Genomic DNA, 27262 nt, shown 5'->3' with positions numbered 1-27262 from the left:
GCAGAGCGGTGACGTCACCGCTGTGCTTTCCGGCTGGCCGACGCTGACACAGGATGCAGGAGGAGTGCAGAGAAGCAGAGCGCCGGGGACAGACAGCTGAAGGTATGTAGTGTTTGTTTTTTTTACGATGGTAACCAGGGTAAACATCGGGTTACTAAGCGCGGCCCTGCACTTAGTAACCCGATGTTTACCCTGGTTACAAGTGAAGACATCGCTGAATCGGTGTCACACACGCCGATTCAGCGATGTCTACAGGAGATCCAGCGACGAAAGAAAGTGCTGGCCTTCTAGCTCCGACCAACGACATCACAGCAGGATCCTGATTGCTGCTGCGTGTCAAACACAACGATATCGCTAGCCAGGACGCTGCAACGTCACAGATCGCTAGCGATATCGTTGTGAAGTTGTTTAGTGTGAAGGTACCTTAAGACAAAACCAGGAGTGGAACAATCAGAGGAAAAGTATAATAGAAACCCGTAACCACTTCTGTATTTATCACCCACTCCTGGTTTTGGCTTAGAGACACTGATGTAAACTACTGAAAGTGAGAATATGGCCTTATATGATTTAATAGCAATAGGCTGAGAATAAAATCACTAATAACTCACAGCTAAAGTTATTAAACTCTCCTGAGTCTTAAGTTCTCACTTCTCATCAGACAGATAAAACACCTATTATTTCTTATGGAGTGATCTGCTCATAAAACAGTTCTCGGCTTAGTTTGATAAGTAGACAAAAATATAATACTGTATGACTAGATGGGACCCACTGAGAGATTCGCTGTGACGTGGTAGTAGCCTTCATACAGATAGATCAAAATGTAAAACTAAACAACCGTGTGTCCAGTTTGATAAATTTTTGTTTAGCTGCAATAGACCAATGTATAAGTTTTGGATGTGTGGTCCTTAGCCCTGATTCATAATTTGCATTATTTTAAGCCACTTTCCTTTTTAGTCAAGATAGTAGTGGCTGTTATTGGCATCAAATTTATCAAAATGGTACACGCGATCCATAAATTTGGTGCACTGTCAAAAATAGACTTTTTTCCTTTCTTGATCCGCTTTTGGCATCAAAAATAACAAAAATGATGGCAAAGTTTAGGAGTAATTGAAACTACACCAGGGAGGGACTAGAGTGAAGTTGCGCCAAATCGTGCAACCTTTTAAAATTCTGGAATGCTGTAGATAAGCCCCCGATGTATCCTGAAAGATGAGAAAAAGAGGTTAGATTATACTCATTGTCATCGGTGGGGGCGGCCAAAAAAAACAATTGGTGGAGAAAGTTGAACTTAAAGGACCTAGGTCTTTTTTAAACTTATGTAACTACCGTATATACTCGAGTATAAGCCGACCCGAGTATAAGCTGACCCCCCTAATTTTGCCACAAAAAACTGGGAAAACTTATTGACTCGAGTATAAGCCTAGGGTGGAAATGTAGCATTTACCGGTGAATTTCAAAAATAAAAATAGATCATTATTTCCCCATAGCTGTGCCATATAGTGCTCTGCACCGTTCATATTGCCCCATAGATGCTGCACAGATGCCCCATATAGTGCTGTGTGCCGTTCATACTGCCCCATAGATGCTGCACAGATGCCCCATATAGTGCTGTGTGCCGTTCATACTGCCCCCATAGATGCTGCACAGATGCCCCATATAGTGCTGTGTGCCGTTCATACTGCCCCCATATAGTGCTGTGTGCCGTTCATACTGCCCCCATATAGTGCTGTGTGCCGTTCATACTGCCCCCATATAGTGCTGTGTGCCGTTCATACTGCCCCCATATAGTGCTGTGTGCCGTTCATACTGCCCCCATATAGTGCTGTGTGCCGTTCATACTGCCCCCATATAGTGCTGTGTGCCGTTCATACTGCCCCCATATAGTGCTGTGTGCCGTTCATACTGCCCCCATATAGTGCTGTGTGCCGTTCATACTGCCCCCATATAGTGCTGTGTGCCGTTCATACTGCCCCCATATAGTGCTGTGTGCCGTTCATACTGCCCCCATAGATGCTGCACATAAATCTGTGCTGCCGCTGCTGCTGCTGCTGCAATAAAAAAAAAAAACCACATACTCACCTCCCTTGATTGCAGCTCCCAGCGTCCGGTCCCGGCGCCTCCATCTTCCCGGCGTCTCTGCTCTGACTGATCAGGCAGAGGGCGCCGCGCACACTATATGAGTCATCGCGCCCTCTGCCTGAACAGTCAGAGCGCAGACGCCGGGAAGATGGAGGCGCCGGGAAGATGGAGCGACGCCCGGCGGCTGGAACGCGGACAGGTGAATATAACATACTTACCTAGTCCCAGCGATCCTCGCGCTGTCCCTGCCTTCCTCCCCGTCTTCTGTGCTGCAGCATCTTCCTGTCAGCGGTCACCGGCACCGCTGATTAGAGAAATGAATAGGCGGCTCCGCCCCTATGGGAGGTGGAGCCGCTTATTCATATCTCTAATGAGCGGTCCCACGTGACCGCTGAAGAGGGGAAGACGCTGCAGCACAGAAGACGGGGAGGAAGGCAGGGACAGCGCGAGGATCGCCAGGACTAGGTAAGTATACCTCAGCGCCCTCTCCCCCTCACCCGCCGACCCCACCACTACCGTGACTCGAGTATAAGCCGAGGGGGGCACTTTCAGCCCAAAAATTTGGGCTGAAAATCTCGGCTTATACTCGAGTATATACGGTATATATGAGTTTTGGATGAGTGGTCATTGTCTACAGCTGTGATATAATAAATAGTGAATCACAGAATCTTAACCACCCCTAGCACCAGAACAGGATCTAACTAAGACAGCAGCCTGCAGCTCTACATGGGTTGTGAAACTCGAGGCATGGGGCCTGAAGGCCGCATACCAGTGGCTGTAGTTTCCCAATATCTGGAGTTACAGTAAGCAGAGCACCTTCCTAAGGGGTCCTGCTATTTACTCTAAGGTAGCATGGTTTTAAATGTATGGACTTCTCTCAAAGTCACGAGTGACATTAGTTTGCCATATACTCTGGAAAGGAGCAGTACAAAGACAATCATGAACATAAAATGTTTCACTCTTCTTTATTTTCTTTGTATTTGATAAAAAAAGATAAAGTAATAAAAAACATCAGTTGAAACACCAGATTTTCATACACAACTGCACTGAGAATTGTGTTTAGGCCACATTAGCTATAAATATGCAGCATAGAAAGGTGGGGGTGTGGGCAGATTAAAATTGAATTCAGGGTAAAGACTTAAAACCATGCAGGACTTGAACACTGCTGCACTACTGACTCCGCATGAAGCCGATCTACACCCATCGGGACGACACCATTTAATTCCATTGTCAGGTTACAGCACATTGCAGCCAGCTAAAATGCTACATGACGCTATTTCTATGGTGCAGCTGCCCAACCACCATCATGCCAGACATGGCAGTGCTGACAAGAGCCCACAGAGATAGCCGTCAAGAAGAAATATTATGTTGGGATTAAAATTTAGGAATGATTTGAGAGGACTTCCTTCACCGACCCATAGGTGACACTATAACACAGGCAACCCTTATCATACAGATCAATCCTTCCTATCTGCTTCCTCCGCTGGTTGATCTGTAGTGGTTTCCTCCACCGTTCCACTGTTGCTCTCAGACCCAGTGTTGCTGTCACTTGTTCCCTCGTCCAGGGTGCTATCCACCGCTTCTTGTCCACTTTCCTTATCTTCTGGGGTAGATGTTCCCTCCTCACCATTCTGCTGGCTCTCGCTGGTCTCTTCTGTTGGTGGCAAAGAAGGGGTGTCCTCTGGAAGAGAAACTGAAACATATACACTACTCATATAGGAATATAATGGTTGCCAGGTCGCTGCTTATTTGTCCTTTAGCTATATGAAAAGTAAACTATTTTCTAAGACAAGAAACAGAGGCAGAAGCAAAGCTGTTGCATCTATATATATAATTGTCTATGGGTCACTTCTGTCTGTCTGTCCTTCTGTCACGGTTATTCATTCGCTGACTGGTCTCGCCAGCTGCCTGTCATGGCTGCTGCGACCAATCAGCGACGGGCACAGTCCGGAAGAAAATGGCCGCTCCTTACTCCCCGCAGTCAGTGCCTGTTGCCCGCATACTCCCTTCCGGTCACCGCTAACACAGGGTTAATGCCGGCGGTAACGGACCGCGTTATGCCGCGGGTAACGCACTCAGTTACCGCCGTTATTAACCCTGTGTGTCCCCAACTTTTTACTATTGACGCTGCCTATGCGGCAAATGTAATGTTAATAATAATAAAAAATGAAAAAAACCTGCTATACTCACCCTCCAAAGCAGCTCGCGCCGGCCGCCATCTTCCGTTGCAGGTTGCGGTGGCAGAAGGACCTGCCATGACGTCACGGTCATGTGACCGCGACGTCATCACAGATCCTGCGTTCATACCAACCCTGGGACCGGAAGCTGCCGTGGACTACAAGGGCTCCCTCGGAAAGGTGAGTATATGTTTTGTTTTTTTTTAACCTGTGACAAACCTGGCTGGGCAATATACTACGTGGGCTGGGCAATATACTACGTGGGCTGGGCAATATACTACGTGGGCTGGGCAATATACTACGTGGGCTGGGCAATATACAGGTCCTTCTCAAAAAATTAGCATATAGTGTTAAATTTCATTACTTACCATAATGTAATGATTACAATTAAACTTTCATATAGTATAGATTCATTATCCACCAACTGAAATTTGTCAGGTCTTTTATTGTTTTAATACTGATGATTTTGGCATACAACTCCTGATAACCCAAAAAACCTGTCTCAATAAATTAGCATATTTCACCCATCCAATCAAATAAAAGTGTTTTTTAATAACAAACAAAAAAACCATCAAATAATAATGTTCAGTTATGCACTCAATACTTGGTCGGGAATCCTTTGGCAGAAATGACTGCTTCAATGCGGCATGGCATGGAGGCAATCAGCCTGTGACACTGCTGAGATGTTATGGAGGCCCAGGATGCTTCAATAGCGGCCTTAAGCTCATCCAGAGTGTTGGGTCTTGCGTCTCTCAACTTTCTCTTCACAATATCCCACAGATTCTCTATGGGGTTCAGGTCAGGAGAGTTGGCAGGCCAATTGAGCACAGTAATACCATGGTCAGTAAACCATTTACCAGTGGTTTTGGCACTGTGAGCAGGTGCCAGGTCGTGCTGAAAAATGAAATCTTCATCTCCATAAAGCATTTCAGCCGATGGAAGCATGAAGTGCTCCAAAATCTCCTGATAGCTAGCTGCATTGACCCTGCCCTTGATGAAACACAGTGGACCAACACCAGCAGCTGACATGGCACCCCACACCATCACTGACTGTGGGTACTTGACACTGGACTTCAGGCATTTTGGCATTTCCTTCTCCCCAGTCTTCCTCCAGACTCTGGCACCTTGATTTCCGAATGACATGCAAAATTTGCTTTCATCAGAAAAAAGTACTTGGGACCACTTAGCAACAGTCCAGTGCTGCTTCTCTGTAGCCCAGGTCAGGCGCCTCTGCCGCTGTTTATGGTTCAAAAGTGGCTTTACCTGGGGAATGCGGCACCTGTAGCCCATTTCCTGCACACGCCTGTGCACGGTGGCTCTGGATGTTTCCACACCAGACTCAGTCCACTGCTTCCTCAGGTTCCCCAAGGTCTGGAATCGGTCCTTCTCCACAATCTTCCTCAGGGTCCGGTCTCCTCTTCTCGTTGTACAGCGTTTTCTGCCACATTGTTTCCTTCCAACAGACTTACCATTGAGGTGCCTTGATACAGCACTGTGGGAACAGCCTATTTGTTGAGAAATTTCTTTCTGGGTCTTACCCTCTTGCTTGAGGGTGTCAATGATGGCCTTCTTGACATCTGTCAGGTCGCTAGTCTTACCCATGATGGGGGTTTTGAGTAATGAACCAGGCAGGGAGTTTATAAAAGCCTCAGGTATCTTTTGCATGTGTTTAGAGTTAATTAGTTGATTCAGAAGATTAGGGTAATAGGTCGTTTAGAGAACCTTTTTTTGATATGCTAATTTATTGAGACAGGTTTTTTGGGTTATCAGGAGTTGTATGCCAAAATCATCAGTATTAAAACAATAAAAGACCTGACAAATTTCAGTTGGTGGATAATGAATCTATAATATATGAAAGTTTAATTGTAATCATTACATTATGGTAAATAATGAAATGTAACACTATATGCTAATTTTTTGAGAAGGACCTGTACTACGTGGGCTGGGCAATATACTACGTGGGCTGGGCAATATACTACGTGGGCTGGGCAATATACTACGTGGGCTGGGCAATATACTACGTGGGCTGGGCAATATACTACGTGGGCTGGGCAATATACTACGTGGGCTGGGCAATATACTACGTGGGCTGGGCAATATACTACGTGGGCTGGGCAATATACTACGTGGGCTGGGCAATATACTACGTGGGCTGGGCAATATACTACGTGGGCTGGGCAATATACTACGTGGGCTGGGCAATATACTACGTGGGCTGGGCAATATACTACGTGGGCTGGGCAATATACTACGTGGGCTGGGCAATATACTACGTGGGCAGGGCAATATACTACGTGGGCATGCATATTCTAGAATACCCGATGCGTTAGAATCGGGCCACCATCTAGTAGTAAAATAATTGGGAGTAACCATCTTCCTTCATTTTAAACTTGCAGTAACTAGAGTCAGAAGGCAGCATGAGGCCTGCATATATCAAACACAGAGCCGTCACACCGCTAAGAGCTGGCAATATTAAAGCACCAGTAGGATATGCCAATCAGTGGGTTAGGGGTTGGTTAGGTAAGGGTTTTACTTTTGAAACCTAAAAGGTAAAACATTAGTCATGTGACTTTTAAGCAAATCACCGATAAAAACCATACATACGTGTCTCCATCGCCACCTCCTCCTCTCCATTCTTCTCTTCAGTCTTCACCACCTCCTGCTCCTCTTCAGCAGCAGCGGCTGCCGCGGCGGCTGCTGCTGCTGCAGCGGTTTGATTGCGTTCAGCTTGTTCTGCCGCTTCTTTCTCTCGTTCTTCTTGACGCTTGCGCGCCTGTTCTTCTGCCTGAGCAATTTCCGCTGCAATTTTATCCATATCAACTTCCACTTTCAGGCTGCATAGCTGTAAATAGCAAACAAGGGTGAAGACCATGCACAGAAAATCCCACAACACAGGACAATGTACCCTGCACACCGGAAGACCATGCAAAGAAAATCCCACAACACAGGACAATGTACCCTGCACACCGGACACGTCCCGCAACACAGGACAACGCACCCTGCACACCGGACACATGCCGAAACACAGGACAATGTACCCTGCACACCGGACACGTCCCGCAACACAGGACAACGCACCCTGCACACATGCCGAAACACAGGACAATGTACCCTGCACACCAGTAACGTCCCGCAACACAGGACAACATACCCTGCACACCGGACACATCCTGCAACACAGGACAATGTACCCTGCACACCATACACGTCCCGCAACACAGGACAACGCACCCTACACACCGGACACGTCCCGCAACACAGGACAACGCACCCTGCACACCGGACACGTCCCGCAACACAGGACAACGCACCCTGCACACCGGACACGTCCCGCAACACAGGACAACGCACCCTGTACACCAGACACGTCCTGCAACACAGGACAATGTACCCTGCACACCGGATACGTCACACAACACAGGGCAATGTATAAGGCGACTGTTTCCAGCATGTTCAATAAGGGAACAGCTTGACTCTGACAGTGGGTGATAACGCTAGCTCTAACAAGAGCATAGAGAATAGTACAGACAGCACTCAGGAAGCAGAATACTGAAAATTACCCGTTTAAGCTCATTGTTGAAGGCATCGGTACTTTCCAAGAACTTTCTCTTCTTTTCCTGGTGACGATCTTCAATTTGTAACAGCTCGGCTTCCAATTTGCGCTGATGTGAAAACACAGATAAGTCAGGACAAAATGGACAATAATCTTCCCAGACATCTTTCAGACCCAGTAGACATAATGATATTATTATTATTATTATTATTATTAATACAAAAAAAAATACATTTCACTATTGATTTTCTAATTGTCTCTCCAATGTCCAAGCTGAGTAAATGCCCCCAAAGGTGTCCATAGCCTAGACAATGTGTTGTGCCTTAATACTAATGTGTATGGCGCCATTAGTGGTAAACTAGGGGTTAGTACACACCCATTCACCACACCTGCGGACTGGGGTGAGGTTAGTTTCTGCTCAACGTGTTTATTCACGCTTCCATTCAGAGAAAGGGATACAACTTTTAAGTGAGAAAGGAAGCTGCAACTTATAGTGACGAGCGTTTCTAGAAGAAGCTTTTAGTTACTTACCCCTATGAAAATTTACAGCACGCACCATTAATGTCTATGCAGCCGTGTCCAAGCCCCAATCACTAGAATAGAGCTGCACTATATGCAGTAGCTGCATAAAAACTAAGAAAAACAATCTCCATACATTTTTCAGTGCTGTAAAATGCAAAAAAAAAGCCTAAATGGTTTAGGACTTGTTTTTTTATTTTGTACCATAGGCCGGTCAATTTTTAATCCGTAAGCCATCTGTAGGTCTGGCTTTTAAATCTATACAACATCCTTCTTTGAACATCAACCACTGAAGGCCAAATACAGTTTCCTACATTATTACCTGAAATAAATCTGTAGATAACAGATGTGATGATGTCCTTATGGCATCAGTTTAATGCACCCCTTTAATGAGCAAGTCTGATCTGAAACATGGATCATACAAATGTGTGCTTCCATTTTTTTTTTTTTAACACGTGGACTCTTGGTTAGTGTAAAAAAATGTTCATGTGAAATATCCACAGAACTGCAGAATGTGCCATTTTGCATATGGACGTTTAACACTGAACGAGCCTTAGTACTTTTTTTCTTGAGATTTTGAGAGCAAGGGAAACTTTTTATTTTTAAACTAAAACAGATCATCAGTGATAAGGCCCCAAAATACACGATAATGCTTGTGAATCCGGCCTAAATCCGATAGTGTCAGGTGGTCACTTATGTGTTAATGTAGAAACTGACATCAGTCGGTTTTACTCCATAAACAATATAATAATCTGCAGCATTATGGTCGTCTACGAGTACACTGAAGGATGTTATAGAATCCTAGAGGACAATAAGTAGGAATACTATGCGGTCATATGCAAGGAGAATATGGGAAGATATAAATCTGGGAAGGAATCAAGCATGTACTTATTAACAACCACCGCAGGGCTGTTTGCATGGTATCTCTCGCCATAGTCCTAATAAGCAGAGACAAGTGCCAGCAATTGAGTTTTACCCCAGTACTAACCTGATGAACCATAAGGGACTGGACTTGTCTTTTAAGGACCTGCATCCTGGCCGTGGTGACAACAGATCGCACATCGGGCACTACGCTCTCGCTCAAGATTTCACTAATTAGGCGATGATTCCTCTGGAAACGTGCCGCTGCTGAATGCTTCATGGAAAACCCATCATCGTAGTCTTAAACAGAGAAACAAAATGTGAACAGGTTAGGTCAACGTTAGTTATTAGCTGCTTGAGGACTACGCACGCATGTTGTGCCTGAGGTGTGCCAAAATTCGCCAAAACTGCGCCAACGTGTAGACTGACCCAATTTGCAAATGAGCAACTAAAAATCACTCCGATAATTATGCGAATATGCAGCAAAACGATCAAATGGCAGCACGGTTTCCAACCTCTAGTATGCACACAGCCTAACAACTAACAGAACTGCATCTATTAACCTGCTTCCCAAAATCCTGAACGGGTATTAGCATAAAGTGTCCAATGTGGATAAACCGAGAATATTTAGAAAGACATGACTATTGTAAGTGATTTTACTAGTACAGTGTTATATGAAGCAATGTCACATATTATTGCTTGCCTTATTCCTATGAGGCACGAGGGGGAGCCAGATTACCTACTAGGAAACAATCCATAGTATTACAGACATTTCTCTATACGCCCCCTAGCTGTCACTCTAAAATTTCTCAAATTCAGCAGTGCAGATTCTGTGAACACAGAAATTTCTGACCTCCTACTTCTAGTATAAACAATTAGCATGTACATTTTTTTTTTTAACCCCTTACCGGCATCGGACGTACTATACCGTCCGATGCCGGCTCCCCTGCTTTGATGCAGGGCTCCGCGGTGAGCCCGCACCAAAGCCGGGACATGTCAGCTGTTTTGAACAGCTGACATGTGCCCGTAATAGGCGCGGGCAGAATCGCGATCTGCCCGCACCTATTAACTAGTTAAATGCCGCTGTCAAACGCAGACAGCGGCATTTAACTACCGCTTCCGGCCGGGCGGCCGGAAATGACGTCATCGCCGACCCCCGTCACATGATCGGGGGTCGGCGATGCTTGTGAATGGTAACCATAGAGGTCCTTGAGACCTCTATGGTTACTGATTGCCCGTCGCTGTGAGCGCCACCCTGTGGTCGGCGCTCACAGCACACGTGCAATTCTGCTACATAGCAGCGATCAGCAGATCGCTGCTATGTAGCAGAGCCGATCGTGCTATGCCTGCTTCTAGCCTCTCATGGAGGCTATTGAAGCATGGCAAAAGTTAAAAAAAAAGTTTAAAAAAATGTGAAAAAAATAAAAAAAAAACATAAAAGTTTAAATCACCCCCCTTTCGCCCCAATCAAAATAAATCAATAAAAAAAATATCAAATCTACGCATATTTGGTATCGCCGCGCTCAGAATCGCCCGATCTATCAATTAAAAAAAAGTATTAACCTGATCGCTAAACAGCGTAGCGGGAAAAAAATTCGAAACGCCAGAATTACGTTTTTTTGGTCGCCGCGACATTGCATTAAAATGCAATAACGGGCGATCAAAAGAACGTATCTGCACCGAAATGCTATCATTAAAAACGTCATCTCGGCACGCAAAAAATAAGCCCTCAACTGACCCCAGATGATGAAAAATGGAGACGCTACGAGTATCGGAAAATGGCGCAATTTTTTTTTTTTTTTTAGCAAAGTTTGGAATTTTTTTTCACCACTTAGATAAAAAAAATAACCTAGTCATGTTTGGTGTCTATGAACTCGTAATGACCTGGAGAATCATAATGGCAGGTCAGTTTTAGCATTTAGTGAACCTAGCAAAAAAGCCAAACAAAAAACCAATGTGGGATTGCACTTTTTTTTGCAATTTCACCGCACTTGGAATTTTTTTCCCGTTTTCTAGTACACGACATGCTAAAACCAATGATGTCGTTCAAAAGTACAACTCGTCCCGCAAAAAATAAGCTCTCACATGGCCAAATTGACAGAAAAATAAAAAAGTTATGGCTCTGGGAAGGAGGGGAGCGAAAAACGAACACGGAAAAACGAAAAATCCCCCGGTCATGAAGGGGTTAAAGAAAAATTATCGTAATTATAAAAGCTCCCTAAACAGTATTTTTACACAATCTATTCCGAACATTTCTGTGACTATAAATCACTACATCTGAATAAGGTTTTTATAGCATGTGCATTGACCTTTACAATTCCCATTAAGACACATGCATCAGTCTCTGCTACATGTGAAAATGCCCTAACTAAAGCAAACCGGAACATTGGTCAGATTTACTTACCGTCAGGATCCTCGGCTGGCTGGATGCTCATGTATGGCTCGCCCTTATCAATGCGAGACTGGCGCTGGCGGCTTTCTTCCTCTAGGGCTGCTTCAGCTCTGCTTTTGGCATTGATGTACGCAAGATAAGCAGGCGAGTTGTGGTACGTCTTCATGGATTCATTGTACTCAATCTGCAAAAAAAAGCACAGCAGAAACCACAATTACAATCAGATGCACCAAAACAGCCATTAAGTACGCTACAGATTAATGCCGAGAATGACCTCTGTACAGCACCGTGCTTCACTATCCTACGGACACCTAATTGGATCGTTCTAGGACTAGACTTCTGCACAAATTGAAAAAACATTAGCAGTCCATTTTCTTGACTGCCCCGTACATGACAGTCCTGCTAATCACAAGCCATTGCTTCGTCATCCATCTCATTCAGGTTTTTAAAAGGCTGTATGGGATTGGATAAGAAACTCTATGGACTGTGCTGGAATTTTCATTTTACCCCTTTAGTGCGAATGATTAGCAGCACTGCAACTTAGCCCAAGTGTACAGCGGAGACAACACGGAGATCCAAAGATTGCCCACCTGAAAGTGAGGAGCACAGACACACTGCGGCCTGAGGAAAGAAAGACACCAACAAATGCAAACGTATAAAATGCTTCTTTCCTACATCTATCCTGTCCCTACTGGTTAAAGAAACAGATGTTGTTGCAATTTTCCTCGGGAGTCCCAAACCACAGTTTGGAGATCCCTATAGTAAGCAACACTTACTCCATTATGATTTAATAGGCAGTTCTATTATCTACACAACTAACTTAGGTTATAGGAAAGGCAGAGAGAAAATGTCACTCAAAGAACAGCCTGTGCACCATAAGAGCAAAGCAAGTGGCCTGGCAACAGGTAGTGGGACATGGCTTCCCCAAGAGGAGCCATGAGGTCCTTTTTTATTGTGTTGGTGTGGCTGTTCTGTGGAATGTTAACTACACACACCAACACAATCTTCTCTATTGGTGTACAAAAACAAGAAGCTTCAGGCCTTTTTCACAAGTCCGAGGTTAAAGAACACATCCCCACCTTACTTTATAAGTCTTTTCATGTGTCCACATGGTCTGACTTGAGGATCCAAAGTGACCATTCAAGTAAATGGGTTCTTAAAAAAAAAAAGAAAAGAAAAAAAAAGAAAAAAAAACACATGGATCTCACAAAAGTTGCATTCTCGTGCTGTCTATTTTTCACTGACATACACTAAGGGAAGCTGGGGAAATCTTCTGCTTTCTTTCCTCATACAAGAAAAAAAACAAACGCACGGGTGGTATAAAAAGACAAAATCGGGATCCAGTGCACAGATGAAAAGTAGTCTTATTCTGAAGGAGTAAATTGGACTACACTGTCATCCAAGTCTTGAGACCACTACAGTCTATTGATGGGGGGGGGGGGGGGTCTCAGGTAGCTGTGTCCTATATCCACATGCAGGGGCTAGGTGGTTGCTAAACCCAGTGATCCCGCAGACTGAATATAGGTCAAAACACTAAGTTCTTAGGCAACAAATATCATATTTTCACCTGTATCATAAGCGAAGTCCAATCCGAGGACTTATCTTTACAAATTGCTGCAAAAATAGAAAATGCACAGTAATAGTGGCCATCATATACATTTGTATATGGAGATAACTAAGCAGCCTCTCACAATCTGCGGTATGTCAGTGTATGGCATATTACTAGGATCTGCAGTGAAAGGGGGGAGTCATTGGGTGTATAGTCCTGCTTCTCCAGATTTGTAGAAAAAGAGTGCTGCTCATCGGACACTTTAATAAACCTATAACCCTTTTATCACTGTTGGTATACCACACCAAACTCTAGTTTATTTGCACATTATTGTAGTTTGTGAAGTCATCACTTTTGCTGTACGTGGCGACCACATCACGAACAAGCATCATGCACAAAACTGCAAAATGCACAACACATCTGTACGGCGGCCCTACGCGCAAGAGCGCCTGGCGGCGGCCCTACGCGCAAGAGCGCCTGGCGGCGGCCCTACGCGCAAGAGCGCCTGGCGGCGGCCCTACGCGCAAGAGCGCCTGGCGGCGGCCCTACGCGCAAGAGCGCCTGGCGGCGGCCCTACGCGCAAGAGCGCCTGGCGGCGGCCCTACGCGCAAGAGCGCCTGGCGGCGGCCCTACGCGCAAGAGCGCCTGGCGGTTGCCCTACGCGCAAGAGCGCCTGGCGGCAGCCCTACGTGCAAGAGCGCCTGGAGGTGGCCCTACGCGCAGTGAAGCCATGTTTATTTTTATTATTTTTTTACAGCTTTACTTTTAATTAAGAAAGAGGGAGGGACAGTGGCAATTCAAAATGTTATAGTTTTGTAAGCTTTTTTTTAACCTTTACATTGTAGTCCTCTTAGGGGATTTGAGGTTGTGGTGGTCATTGAACGCTGCCATAGGCTGGTCCTCACAAAAGCATTGTCATGGCTGCCACGGGGAGCCTCATAGGGACCCTGGCTGCCAAGGCAAACAATCAGCATCTCAGAATTGCCTCACAAGGGGAAAATAGGCGATCGACGTGAAGAGCGGAGCGCCCCATGGACAGCCATCATCTGCCAGGAAAGATGCAAGACAACTCCTAAGTCTGCATCAAAGAAGAGAACGCGATGTTGGACGTACCAGTACATCTAATGTCAGGAAAGAGTTACTGGCTAACCCCTTCACCACGGGGTGATTTTCCGTTTTTTTCCCTCTCATTCCAAGAGTTATAACTTTATTTTTCCACACGAGGACTTGTTTTTTGCAGGACGAGCAGTACTTTTGAGTGACTCCATTTATTCTGACATATTGTGTACTAAAAAGCGTGAAAAAAAAAAAAAAAGATTCCAATCCACAATTTTATTTTCCATGTTCAATATATGGCAAATCTGACCTGGCAATATGATTCCCCAGGTCAGTACAAGTATGCAGATACGGGTGCCAATTAAGTAGCAAGCTTTTGAAGGTCTTACCTCCTAATTTCGTTCCTTTTTGGTCATAGATATTTTATAATTTTCTTTTTTTAAGATTAGTTATCATTTACCAGTTGTCAATGGCACATCATATTGCAATTTTTAAGGGAACCTGTCACCCCCAAAATCGAAGGTGAGCTAAGCCCACCAACATCAGGGGCTTATCTACAGTATTCTGCAATGCTGTAGATAAGCCCCCGATGTATCCTAAAAGGTGAGAAAGAGGTTAGATTATACTCACCCAGGGACGGTCAACTGCGATGGGCGTCGCGGTCTGGGGCCTCCTATCTTCTTACGATGACGTCCTCTTCTTGTCTTCACGCTACGGCTCCGGCGCACTTTGTCTGCCCTGTTGTGTACTGCAGTACGCAGGCGCTGGGCCTCTCTGACCTTTCCCGGCGCCTGCGCACTGCAGTACTTTGCTCTGCCTCAACATGGCAAAGTACACCTGCGCCGGAGCGTGAAGACAAGAAGAGGATGTCATCGTAAGATAGGAGGCCCCGGACCGGACCGCGACGCCCATGGAAGTGGGACCACCCCTGGGTGAGTATAATTAACCTCTTTCTCACCTTTTAGGATACATCGGGGGCTTAGCTACAGCATTCCAGAATGCTGTAGATAATCCCCTGATGCTGGTGGGCTTAGATTCGATTTTGGGGGTGACAGGTTCCCTTTAAATGTTTGTTTAATATTTATCATCATGCATATTTCGCTTTATGTATGGCATGTTATGCGGTTTACCGATCAGATTAATTGATTTTATATTTTGATAGATCGGGTGTTTCTGAACGCAGCGATAACGAATGTGTGTGCGTGTGAAAAAAATTTTTTTTATATATATAATATATATATATATATATATATATATATATATATATATATATATATATATATATATATATATATATATACATACATACATACACACACACACACACACACACACACACACACATATATACATATACAGTACAGACCAAAAGTTTGGACACACCTCATTTAAAGATTTTTTTTTTTGTATTTTCATGACTATGGAAATTGTAAATTCACACTGAAGGCATCAAAACTATGAATTAACAAATGTGGAAGTGTATACTTCACAAAAAAACTGTGAAACAACTGAAATTATGTCTTATATTCTAGGTTCTTCAAAGTAGACACCTTTTACTTTGATGACTGCTTTCCCCACTCTTGGCATTCTCTTGATGAGCTTCAAGAGGTACGGTAGTCACCAGAAATGGTCTTCCCACAAATCTTGACGGAGTTCCCAGAGATGCTTAGCACTTTTGGCCCTTTTGCCTTCACTCTGCAGTCCAGCTCACCCCAAACCATCTAGATAGGGTTCAGGTCTGGTGACTGTGGAGGCCAGGTCATCTGGCGTAGCACCCCATCACTCTCCTTCTTGGTCAAATAGCCCTTACACAGCCTGGAGGTGTGTTTGGGTTCCGGTGGTTGGAACCAAAGATCTCAAATTTGGACTCATCAGACCAAAGCACAGATTTCCACTGGCCTAATGTCCATTCCCCTTTTCCCCATAGTTTGTAAGCTTGCGAGCAGGGCCCTCACTCCTCTTGGTATCTATTTTGAACTGTGATTTCTGTTATGCTGTAATGTCTATTGTCTGTACAAGTCCCCTCTAGAATTTGTAAAGCGCTGCGGAATATGTTGGCGCTATATAAATAAAAATTATTATTATTATTTATTATTCTTTAGCCCAAACAAGTCTCTTCTGCTTGTTGCCTCTTCTTAGCAGTGGTTTCCTAGCAGCTATTTTACCATGAAGGCCTGCTGCACAAAGTGTACTCTTAACAGTTGTTGTAGAGATGTGTCTGCTGCTAGAACTCTGTGTGGCATTGACTTGGTCTCTAATCTGAGCTGCTGTTAACCTGCGATTTCTGAGGCTGGTGACTCGGGTAAACTTATCCTCAGAAGCAGAGGTGACTCTTGGTCTTCCTTTCTGGGTCTTCCTCATGTGAGCCAGTTTCTTTGTAGCGCTTGATGGTTTTTGCCACTGTACTTGGGGACACTTTCAAAGTTTTCCCAATTTTTCAGACTGACTGACCTTCATTTCTTAAAGTAATGATGGCCACTCGTTTTTCTTAGCTGCTTTTTTCTTGCCATCTATTCAGTAGGACTATCAGCTGTGTATCCATCAGAATTCTGCACAACCCACCTGATGATCCCAACCCATTTATAAGACAAGAAATCCCACTTATTAAACCTGACAGGACACACCTGTGAAGTGAAAACCATTCCCGGTGACTACCTCTTGAAGCTCATCAAGAGAATGCCAAGAGTGTGCAAAGCAGTCATCAAAGCAAAAGGTGGCTACTAGAACCTAGAATATAAGACAATTTCAGTTGTTTCATACTCTTTTGTTAAGTATATAATTCCACATGTGTTAATTCATAGTTTTGGTGCCTTCAGTGTGAATGTACAATTATCATAGTCATGAAAATACAGAAAAATCTTTAAATGAGAAGGTGTGTCCAAACTTTTGGTGTTTACTATATTTAATAGTCCTGCATGACAAACAAAGATTGGAACAGCACCAGGGCTCGCCTTCTGGTTCTATGCCCCTTTGCTTATTTCACCGATATATACCAATTGCGTTTTCCAGATAAAGCTACTGGATACGGTGCTCTGCTCAATAAGTAACAGTAATCTTCATATCTCATCAAAGGATAATAAAAGAAGCGGCACTCACCAGTTTGCTGAAAAAAGTGTCTTTAATGCAGCCTTAATCCATGCTTACAGGCTATTCAGACACGTTGCAGGTGATTGTGAGGGTGCGGGGAGTGAAGGAGGACGTCGTCCTCCTTCACTCCCCGCACCCTCACAATCACCTGCAACGTGTCTGAATAGCCTGTAAGCATGGATTAAGGCTGCATTAAAGACACTTTTTTCAGCAAACTGGTGAGTGCCGCTTCTTTTATTATCCTTTGATGAGATATATTTAATAGTCCCCTTAGGAGATATGGAGATGCGATATTCCAATCGCCAGTGCTATACATGGCTCTTTTATGCACGCCGGACATAGAGGGTAATGCTAAATACTACTGGCATCACAGGTATGAAGATATCGGAGGACAACACTAAATACTACTGGCATATAAGACATTTTGAATCCAATTAATCCCATCCAATATTATGCAGCCTGGGACCCAGTGAACAGCAGTGTCAACCCTCACACCTCAGAAGAAACAGCGGCTGAAGCCTTCAGTGGCTCTAATGAGATTTTTTTAGGGATATTTTTCAGTTTTCTGAACACTAATGCCTCGTACCTTTTCAGCTTCATATTCGTTCAAGTACTCTTGCTTCTCCTCATCGGTGAGGTCACGCCACATACCACCAATGATCTTTCCAATCTCCCACAACTTAAGGTCAGGGTTGGACGCCTTCACTTGGTCCCAGACCTATTCAGAGACATTAAGGGTGGCGGAGAGGATTTTTGTTTTATTAAATGTCTACAGGATTTTCTTGGTGCAGCGTGTACTCTGGAGGTGTTCTATAGGAACAAATCGGGCTTTTGGAGAAGCTAATGGTATGGAGACAAATAGCTGTGCCTCCAATACTGCAGATCCATCACTCACCTTCCTGCTGTATCTCATGTATGGCATCAGCGGCTTATCTGGAGGCTTCGGGGGCTTTGGGATAGTGATCCCAGATGAAGCCTGGAAGAGAAGATCATGTTAAATCAAGCTTAAGTCTTTGTAGAGATCATAGCTTGTCACTCACTATAGCATGTGTGCCACAAACAGCGAAGCCATGAATTCACATTGATGGATGCCATGTAGTCTCTTCTACTAACCACTCACTACTGTATCTATGACACTGGGCAACACAGGAGAAGAGGTTGTATTGGAATCATCTTATTGTAATAGACAGAATAAAGTATCAATCAGGAATACTCTACAAGATCTTTAGCTGTATACTAGCCAGCAAGAAAAAATAAAATGCAATTCAATTACAGAAAATGTCAGGGTTTCATCCAGAATAGGCCACCGAGGCCTCTAGTCTGCAGCACTGGTAAGAAAGTTACAGATCCCAGCGATGCTCACTATCATATATGTGCTTGGCCTTGGTAGACTATGCAACTACAGCAAAAACTCGTCTGTCACAAGCAATAAAAGGAGATATCACAGAAAGGCCATCCCGATCTAAAACAATGCTGCCGAATGCCGCAGGTCGGGATATTCTTGATCGTGCCTGTCCACTTGCTGGGAAGAAGTGAATAAATGACCAGGGCCGTACAGGACTAACACTGATAGCTCCAGGACGAAAAATCAAGTTATAGTTTGTGCCAAGAGCTAAATGCTTTAGAAATTAAAAAAGAAAAAAAAACATTATAAGCACAAAAGAACTATGGTATGTTTGTTTGCACTTTATAGAGGCCCTGTCACCAGTTTTCACTTTTATCATATTTCCATTGTATTTTTTTTTTTTAAATTCCTCCGCACGGCTCCAGATATATGATATGGGCCTTTATATTTAGTGTTGATTTTTATGATCTTAACTAAGTGGGTGGTCGCTCACGGAATAATGATGCATAGCAATATCCTACATATTACTCTTTAGCCAGAGTAACTATAAGGGACCATAATTACATGATTGTATAATAAAGTTAGACATTTTGTACAAAGAACCATACACAAATGCCAAAAAGATGTATCATTTAAACACTTATTAAAAAAAAAAAAAAAAACATTAGGACATACTAAAATACTGAGGGCAATGCTCACATTAGAACTATATTAGTACAATAACACTATATTTATAGAGCGGAAATCATGAAGCTACCCGAAAATCTAAAAAAAATATAAACAGACACTACAAAAATAATAAAGTACAAATCTCACATTAATTCCAGTAGCAATGCATCTTCTGTGTACCCCACAAGTCACTAATACAATATAGTACCCACCAAGCGCAATAGCAAGTTACGATGTGACCCTGCTGCACATTTACCGTCACTACTGTCTAAGTATGCAGAGCAGCCGAAAGACACACACCCAGAGAATCGTACGAGCCACGCCACGTTGGCATTAGCACTAAATAAAATGACCTATAGTTCTGGAGCCGCATGGTGGATTAAAAAAATTAATTACAAGAGAGTTAGACCTCTAGATAGAGACTGTTCATAACAAGGCTTAAGAAACAACCTCTTCACATCTGTGGATTTTATGACATACATCCCATATGTTACAAAATGTGGTAGCAAATAGGGTCACTCTGTAAGCAGAAGCCTTACCGCAGAGGATTAGTAACACAATCTGTGGGTTTTTTGGGTCAGCAGCTGGAGTCCCACTTACGCATAGGGTTAACAATGCCTCTTAGCCCACGCTGGTTAACCAGTCAGTACCTTTACCACACTGCATGGTTAACCCCTCTTTAGGGGAGAGGTCAGACTCCTCCAGAAACACAAACCCATCTTCCGACTGTGCTGCAAGGCCTCGGGTCACACATAATTACAATCTCCTACCGTTACCCTGCTGTTGCTGCCTGGGTTCCCTCCCAGCCTGTAGTTGTTGTAGGCAAGATGACTGTATGGATTGTATCCCACAAACCCTGGTGTGCTGGGCAATTGCTGATGGAAACAAATGAGACAAAAACACGAATGAGAAATGAGTTCAAACAAAGGAAAGAAAAATTATAGAAACTGAAAAAAAGTTACAAAATGAAAATGATATTGCATATGGCGTGTATAGGAAGCTGTGGGATATCCATCATTTGAGGAAACACAAGAAAAGCTTGTGGGCCAGTAGGAGCCCATTGCTCCAATATTAATAGATCCATTTTGTTGAATTACTGTTGAATTTTTTTTTTTTTGTTTTTAAAGTTGTCATCTGATTCATGTCACCCAAAAAGTCAGGTATATTATTCTGATACTCTCCGGCACTTCACAGAAAATGAATTTAGAAACTCCAGCGGAGGACCAGAGCAAGAGACTACAGTAGACTCTTCTCAGCACTGCTGCGGGTAATTAACAGGTCTCCACCGAACTTGTACATAGGGAGAGACCAATCATTGGCAGCAGTGCTGGGAATCGCTGGCCGCACTAGTCTCAGGCTATGGTACCCAGCCGGATCTTCTAACAATATTTACTCATGTGCGACCTCAATGGGGCAGCCAGGCTCTGCTTCATGCACTTTGGACAGCACAAATCAGTTGACAAGTTCCCTTTACATGTTTTAGGCTAAGTTCACACTGGTGTTTTTACTGCATTTTTTATGCTAATTTTCAGCTGATTTTTACAGTACCAGCAAAGCCTATGAGATTTCAGAAATCTCATGCACACACATTGTTGCTTTTTTTTTCTCATCAGTATTTTGTGCCTTGCATGTCACTTCTTTCAGCGTATTTCACCCATTAACTTGAAAAAAAAAAAAAACACACACCAAAAACAAAGGTATTGTGTTTTGCAGCGTTTTTTTTGTGCCAAAACCTAATTCTATGGAATAGGACTTTTTTTCCACACTAAACTTTATCAGCGTGCACAAGAGTCAAATCTAGCATGGCAAAAAAAAAGCATCAAATAGGCAGCAAAAAGCGCAAGAAAAACAGGCTTTTTCTGCAGCTTCTTTACTGCCAAGAGATCAGGTTAACTGCAGAAATAAAATGCTGAAAAAACGCCCAGTGTGAATTTATCCTTAAAGGAAAAAAAAAAAAATCTGACACTAAGGATCATTATTTTCCTAAGCATTAATGTCCCTTCAGGCATCCTACAAGATATCAACGTAAATCTGGCCAATCACTGATTTGCGCTGGGAAGTGGGTGACATACATCTGTTGCCATTTACCTCCCACAGGATCTAAGAATTAATCTGCTTTTTCCATCCATGATAGGGTAAAGTCTTATTAAAGCCAACATGGCGGTCTGATACAGCTCATTTCCGCACTGAGTGATGCCGGTGAAGACAAGTCTACAAGTATCTGTAGATGTGAAGTCACGGGCACTGCTCATTGCCACACCTTCCTTAATTAGATTATTTCAACAGTAACGAATGTTGGCAGGCTAGTATATAAAACTGGGCATGTGTTTTAACTGATAGACCACAATGTCCTAAGAAGTTGGCTGGGTTTCAAATTTTCATAAGATGGTCAACAAAAAATTGTAAGTGAAAGAACATTGCCCGGACGATCCTTCATCCTCCACAGTGACAACGAACATGTATGGTCAATTTCACTGACTGAAGGTTCAACATTTGCTCAACCATCAACCCACTTCTATGTGACGTGTGTGGCCACCATTAGACGGACTTCCTTCCTGCTGTCCTATATTTGATGCTTCAGGTGGTTTACAAAGAATCGTTTTGGTCTGTTAGAGTACATCGGGGGAAAAAAATTGCAAATGAATTCTGCATTTTGCTGTAAACGCCAGAAGACTTACCAAAAGTCAAGATCCCTGTGTGTGCAGGGACGATAACCTTTGCTTCCAAGGCTTACAAAAGCTACAAGATTTTTATGTTTGGGCATAGAGATGAATATAAAGATTCCCAAAGGTGGAGAGTGATGGTAGTCTGTGTGGGCACAAAGGAATAACTCAAGCTAGATGTAAGCAGTTATCCTCACGTGTATAATGAAAGCAAAAGGGACTAAGAGCGCAAGTCTGTTGATTATTATAAAAAGGTCTTCATCTTTACAGCTTCTCATTTATGCAAACATAAAAAATATACTAGCTTTTAGATGACTAGACAAATAAAATTTAGAGTTTTGTTTTTATGGGCTATGGCATATTACCTATATGGGCAGAAGTAAATCACAGAGAACATGTTCCCTCGCCAAAGTGAAGGGCGGACAGCAAAGAGCAGCTCTGGCGAGCCAGTCTCTCTAATGTATTACATTGGTGGCCATTTACAGGGAACCTGCCACGTAATATAACACTATTAACCTGAAGATATGTGGTTACTCTGTACGTTAATAGCACTCTCACACCGAGAGTCTCACTGCGGGGAGAAAATAAACTTTATTCCTCCCGTCAGCGTTGTGCTTTCAGTCACAGCTCTGTAAATGGAGAGCAGTGGCTGCAGCCACACCGCTGGCACTGACTGACAGCAGGCTGGAATGCTGAGCTGTCAGTCACTGCGAGAGCCGCGATTGCAGCCACCGCTCTCTAAACACAGAGCGGTGTCTGAAACCGTGCTTGGGTCATCCCTACAACTGGAAAGTAGGCTGAATGGCGAAATGTAGTTAATTTCCTCCCAGCAGCGGGGCTGTCAGTGTGGCGACCATACAGTGTCAGAATGCTATTAACCACATATATGCAGGTTAATAGCATTATTTTTATAGCATTGAGCGAACGTGCTCGGATAAGGTGTTACCCGAGCATGCTCGGGTGCTAACAGAGTATCTGTGGTGTGCTCGAACACTATGTTCAAGTCGCTGCATCTACATGTCTGGAGGGTGTTTTACAGCCAAAACACCTGCAGGGATTGCCTAACAAACAAGCAACTCCTGCATGTGTTGCAGTTGTCGAACTTCCGCCAGACATGCAGCCATTCAGACTCACTAATTATTTTACATGACAAGTGCCCTTTAAATGATTAGCGGCTACGTGATATCACATTTATACTGCCGGGTTACTATTTAAAAAGTGTTAAAATCAAACTAAAACAGGGTTGTGGGCATTTGGGCTACCGCTTTTTCCAATGGCTGCACGAGATGAGAACATGTGATCACTATCTCAGTAGTGGGAAAGGTTAGATACTGAAAGACTAGCCAGAAATCTAAGTGTGAGAAATGCAATATATCACACAGCAAAAACAGCAGCAAGCACACGGGTACCAGAGACATACACGATGACTGCACACAGAACAACATTTAGATATATGAATAAAGCAGGCGGGGGGAGGGTTCGCTTTATATACAAAGCTGAGCAATCAGGGGAATGGAAACAGAAAAAAAAATAATTTAAATCACATAAAAATGTGATTAAAATTAGGGCACATCCATTTTCTGGGTTTTCTGAGTTGACAAATGCAAATCGTTGCTGGCTCTATGGCTTCTCAGGAGTGTTGTATGAGGTGTGAGCACATCAGGTGCAAGATAAAGGCAGCCACAGGTTTACTTTAGACTGGAGAGGTGATAACCTGCCGCTGATCTATGCTACAGCCCTGATGTGCAATGTGTGAAGCACTGGTAATAGTAATCAGCTTCACTTACTGTTGCAGGTGCCGGGGTAGGCGGCGGGGCGTACGACGGCCGCTCTGTTGGAAAGAGAATAATGTTAAATTGGAGGGAAGTAAAAATAAGTGCATAATAATTAGTCACTTTAAATGTCAGCAAGCAAAAGCTCCTGTGACACGTCCATCCATATTCTACAAGTAAGGCTATGCAGCTGTAAAAGGTAATCCATACTAGCTAAGCATGAGATTAACTGGGATATATAAGTCCACTTGTTTGTTAGGTTAGACCCCACAGAGATAATGTAATAGTCTGTGACCACATTGATCCTGAGAACGGGGCTCTGGAGCCCAGGATGGGTTCTATAGAGTCCGGTCTTGAATAGAGCAGAAGTGCACAAGTTCTACCTCTATGACATTTATTGCCCCTGGACTGCCAGAAATAGCCGAGCACGGCTCTCTGCAGCAGTCCCATACACAATGAATGGAGCAGATGTTGAGCACGTACACCTCTGCTCAAAGTGCTTCAAGATAGGAATCTGCATAGACTCGATCTCAGGATCAATGGGGGTCCCATGGGTCAGGCCCAAGCGATCAGCAAGTTATCCCCTAATCTGTACATAGGGATACTATTTTGAAGATATATCTAGTACATGCATGGTTTACAACGTTATGCTTTAGTATAGTATTTTTTCAGTTTAAAGTTAATGATATGCCCGTGCTCGGGGGCGGCCTGTGGAGGGTCTTCATGTGATGCTCTGATTAGGTATTCATAATTCAGACTGGTGACAGGTCACAGCTCCCTCACTTGCATGTAGAAAAGCCGCGGAGACACCATCACGTGTTTCTCAACGCAAGCAATAAATAGCCAGGTCTTTCACCGGGAAGGAACAACCACGGGAAGGGCAGCATCCAAAAAGGAAAACCACCTATGCCAAAACATGGTATCCATCCACAGACAGCTGTTTCGGGCACGTGATGGTGTCTCCGCGGCTTTTCTACATGCATTTGCATATTTCCCATAAGGGATGGGAGCAGTGTTCTGGATCACTGCGTTGAGAAACACGTGATGATGTCTCCGCGGTGTTGGATGTTTTGATCTCCCCGAGGTCATTCATCCTTATGTTTATAGTCCTTTCACTAGGCACTGCTCCTAATAGCCAGTTTCCTACTCCACACTGATGAGGGGCAAATACTCCGAAACAGCTGTCTGTGGATGGATACCATGTTTTGGCATAGGTGGTTTTCCTTTTTGGGTGCTGCCCTTCCCGTGGTTGTTCCTTCCCGGTGAAAGGCCTGGCTATTTATTGCTTGCGTTGAGAAACACGTGATGGTGTCTCCGCGGCTTTTCTGCATGCATTTGCATATTTCCCATAAGGCATGGGGGCAGTGTTCTGGATCACTGCGTTGAGAAACACGTGATGGTGTCTCCGCGGTGTTGGATGTTTTGATCTCCCCGAGGTCATTCATCCTTATGTTTGCAGCTCCCTCACTGACCTGCCCCCTAGCTTACATAATAAACAGTTTATGTACATTGAAAAAAAAATCCCCTTCTGCAGGCAACATGATCAAGTGTTATGTGCAGGTAATTTTTTCTTTTTGTTTATACTATACATTAAAAAAAAAACAACTGATAGCTACTACTGCGCAGGCGACGCAATAAAAAAAAAAAATGTCCTCCTACAAGATGGGATTTTTCTTCATATATAATTCATTATGTAAACTAGGGGGCAGGTCAATGAAGGATCAGTGACCTGTCAGAAGCCATACTGATGTAAATAGCTAATCAGAGCACCACATGAAGACCCCCACAGGCCGCCCCGGGCATATCATTAACTGAAAATAAAGATTAAACAACCACAAGACAGATTTCATCAACCAAGGTATCATTGTAATCAGTGTAATGGCGCCTGACATTGTCTGCAGGTTACTGTGCACAATCCTGCTGACAGGTTCCCTTTAAAATCTTTTAAAGCAATAAGAGTCTTGATCCCAGAGACCTCTATCGATCGTTCAAAAGCCTGCACAGAAGAGATCTGCAAGTATGGACTCATTAGTAGAGCCGGCTGAATCCGATCTTACGAGTTCGGCGTTCATACCGAACAGTTATTGTCTGGTGCTAAAAGCTAAACACGGACTTTCACCGGAAGTCAGTACCGGGGTCAGAGAGAATTTTTTTCCATTTCCAGTTCAGGTAACCTTTATTTTCAATTGGTGTTGGTTCCCGAACCAAACTTTGAAATAAAGTTCTGGTCAGATAATAAAGTTCTGGTCTGCCCATCCCTACTCAATAGGTCTGTACAATGCTGTGCTCGCACTTATGCAGGGAGTTTCTGCAGTCTCGAGCAATTGGATGGGTTATCAGGACCTGGCCTCCCCCATCAACCTGTAACACATATACAGGCACAAGTTGTTCGGCCTTAGGCTACGAGTCTGAAGCCACTATGTGCACTGCACGCCGTGAGGACCCTCCGATGCTGATGCCAGGAGGTGTGTGACCGCAGATATGTAATTTGCATACATGCAGTCATGTGCCAACTACATTGGCACAGCCTCGCTCAGTGCAGCTAAATTAAGCGAGGCCAGACAGTCTAGTGGGAATGCGGTCAGGAGAATGCAGATCACATACATGAAGTCACATGGCTGCCATTCCTGGCACCTGCATTGGAGAATCCTCACAGCGCGCAGGAAATGCAGTGAGTGACTGCAGACTTACAGCGTAAAGCCGAACACCTATTGCCTGTAGATGTGTTATAGCTTGGTGGGGGAGGGCAGGTCCTGATAACCCATAGACTTCTTAATGAACCTGTACTTGCTGAGCTCTTCGGCGCAGTCTACAATTAAAATAAAAAAGCCACCGACACAGGTCAGATATAAAAGAACAGGTACGCTTTATAGCTAATGCAAAACCACTTACTTGACATGTTTGCTGATTACTTCTCCAATCCCAACATTGATCCTGGAAAGGGGGGAACAAAAGAGAAAAAAAAAAAAAAATCAGTGAATCTAAATGTACAAGAGCTTTATCCTGATGACGGCAGCGCCTTACCATGCACACTACTGCTCCATCCAAAGTCTATGGAATGGATGGAGAGGAGATCCAGGGGCCCAGAAGTGGGGGTCCCTGCAGCAAAACTCCCATCCAGATTACCACAATGGGAGTTTGAGTTTTGCAACAGCTGAGGGCGAGCAGTGGGTGTGTATAACAAATCTGGGTGTCACACGCTCACTGTATACAGGGGCACAGGCCGCACTACTGCACGCAGGAGGCCATTGGGATGCTTTCCTCAGTTACCACCATGTCCAGTGCCCCGGCCACTAGGCCGCAAAGCCTCCGCTCTCGCCACTCACTACCCGGCTCTATACCCAGTGACCCGGTATTGCTCCACCTTGTGTGGCCCGGTGTCCCCCGGTCTCCTCGGCCGCCGTAGCCCCGCACTCACCTCGCCGCCTCAGCTCTCCAGCTCCGGTCTATTGTTTCTCTCAGGAAGAGGCAGTCTTCATTTCCGTTGTCGCACTTTCCACAAAGTAGCTCGAATTACGGCACCAGAGTCATGAGGTCGGC

At 44.1% G+C, this 27262-nt stretch overlaps 1 protein-coding gene across 4 annotated transcripts; it reads right to left on the bottom strand.

Annotated features, from left to right (window-relative positions):
- Positions 1–3025: 3025 nt before the first annotated feature.
- Positions 3026–27262, bottom strand: SMARCE1 (SWI/SNF related BAF chromatin remodeling complex subunit E1). Of its 4 annotated transcripts, none has more exons than XM_069751595.1 (11): positions 27141–27262; positions 26615–26656; positions 23738–23781; positions 20058–20162; positions 18169–18249; positions 17860–17991; positions 11594–11765; positions 9317–9489; positions 7817–7918; positions 6861–7098; positions 3026–3772 (listed from the first exon to the last, which is right to left on the bottom strand). In XM_069751595.1, exons 2-11 carry the CDS (start codon positions 26619–26621, stop codon positions 3537–3539), a joined length of 1290 nt encoding a protein of 429 aa, XP_069607696.1. In that variant the 5' UTR covers positions 26622–26656; positions 27141–27262; the 3' UTR covers positions 3026–3536. The 4 variants fall into 4 exon arrangements, with proteins under 4 accessions (XP_069607696.1, XP_069607698.1, XP_069607697.1 ...); XM_069751597.1 differs by having other exon boundaries at positions 3026–3760; XM_069751596.1 differs by having other exon boundaries at positions 20064–20162.

Source organism: Ranitomeya imitator, chromosome 2 (assembly GCF_032444005.1).
Source record: "Ranitomeya imitator isolate aRanImi1 chromosome 2, aRanImi1.pri, whole genome shotgun sequence".
NCBI classification, from domain to species: Eukaryota; Metazoa; Chordata; class Amphibia; order Anura; family Dendrobatidae; genus Ranitomeya; species Ranitomeya imitator.
Note: the sequence above shows the minus strand (reverse complement) of the source record. Positions and strands in the feature narration are given on the sequence as shown.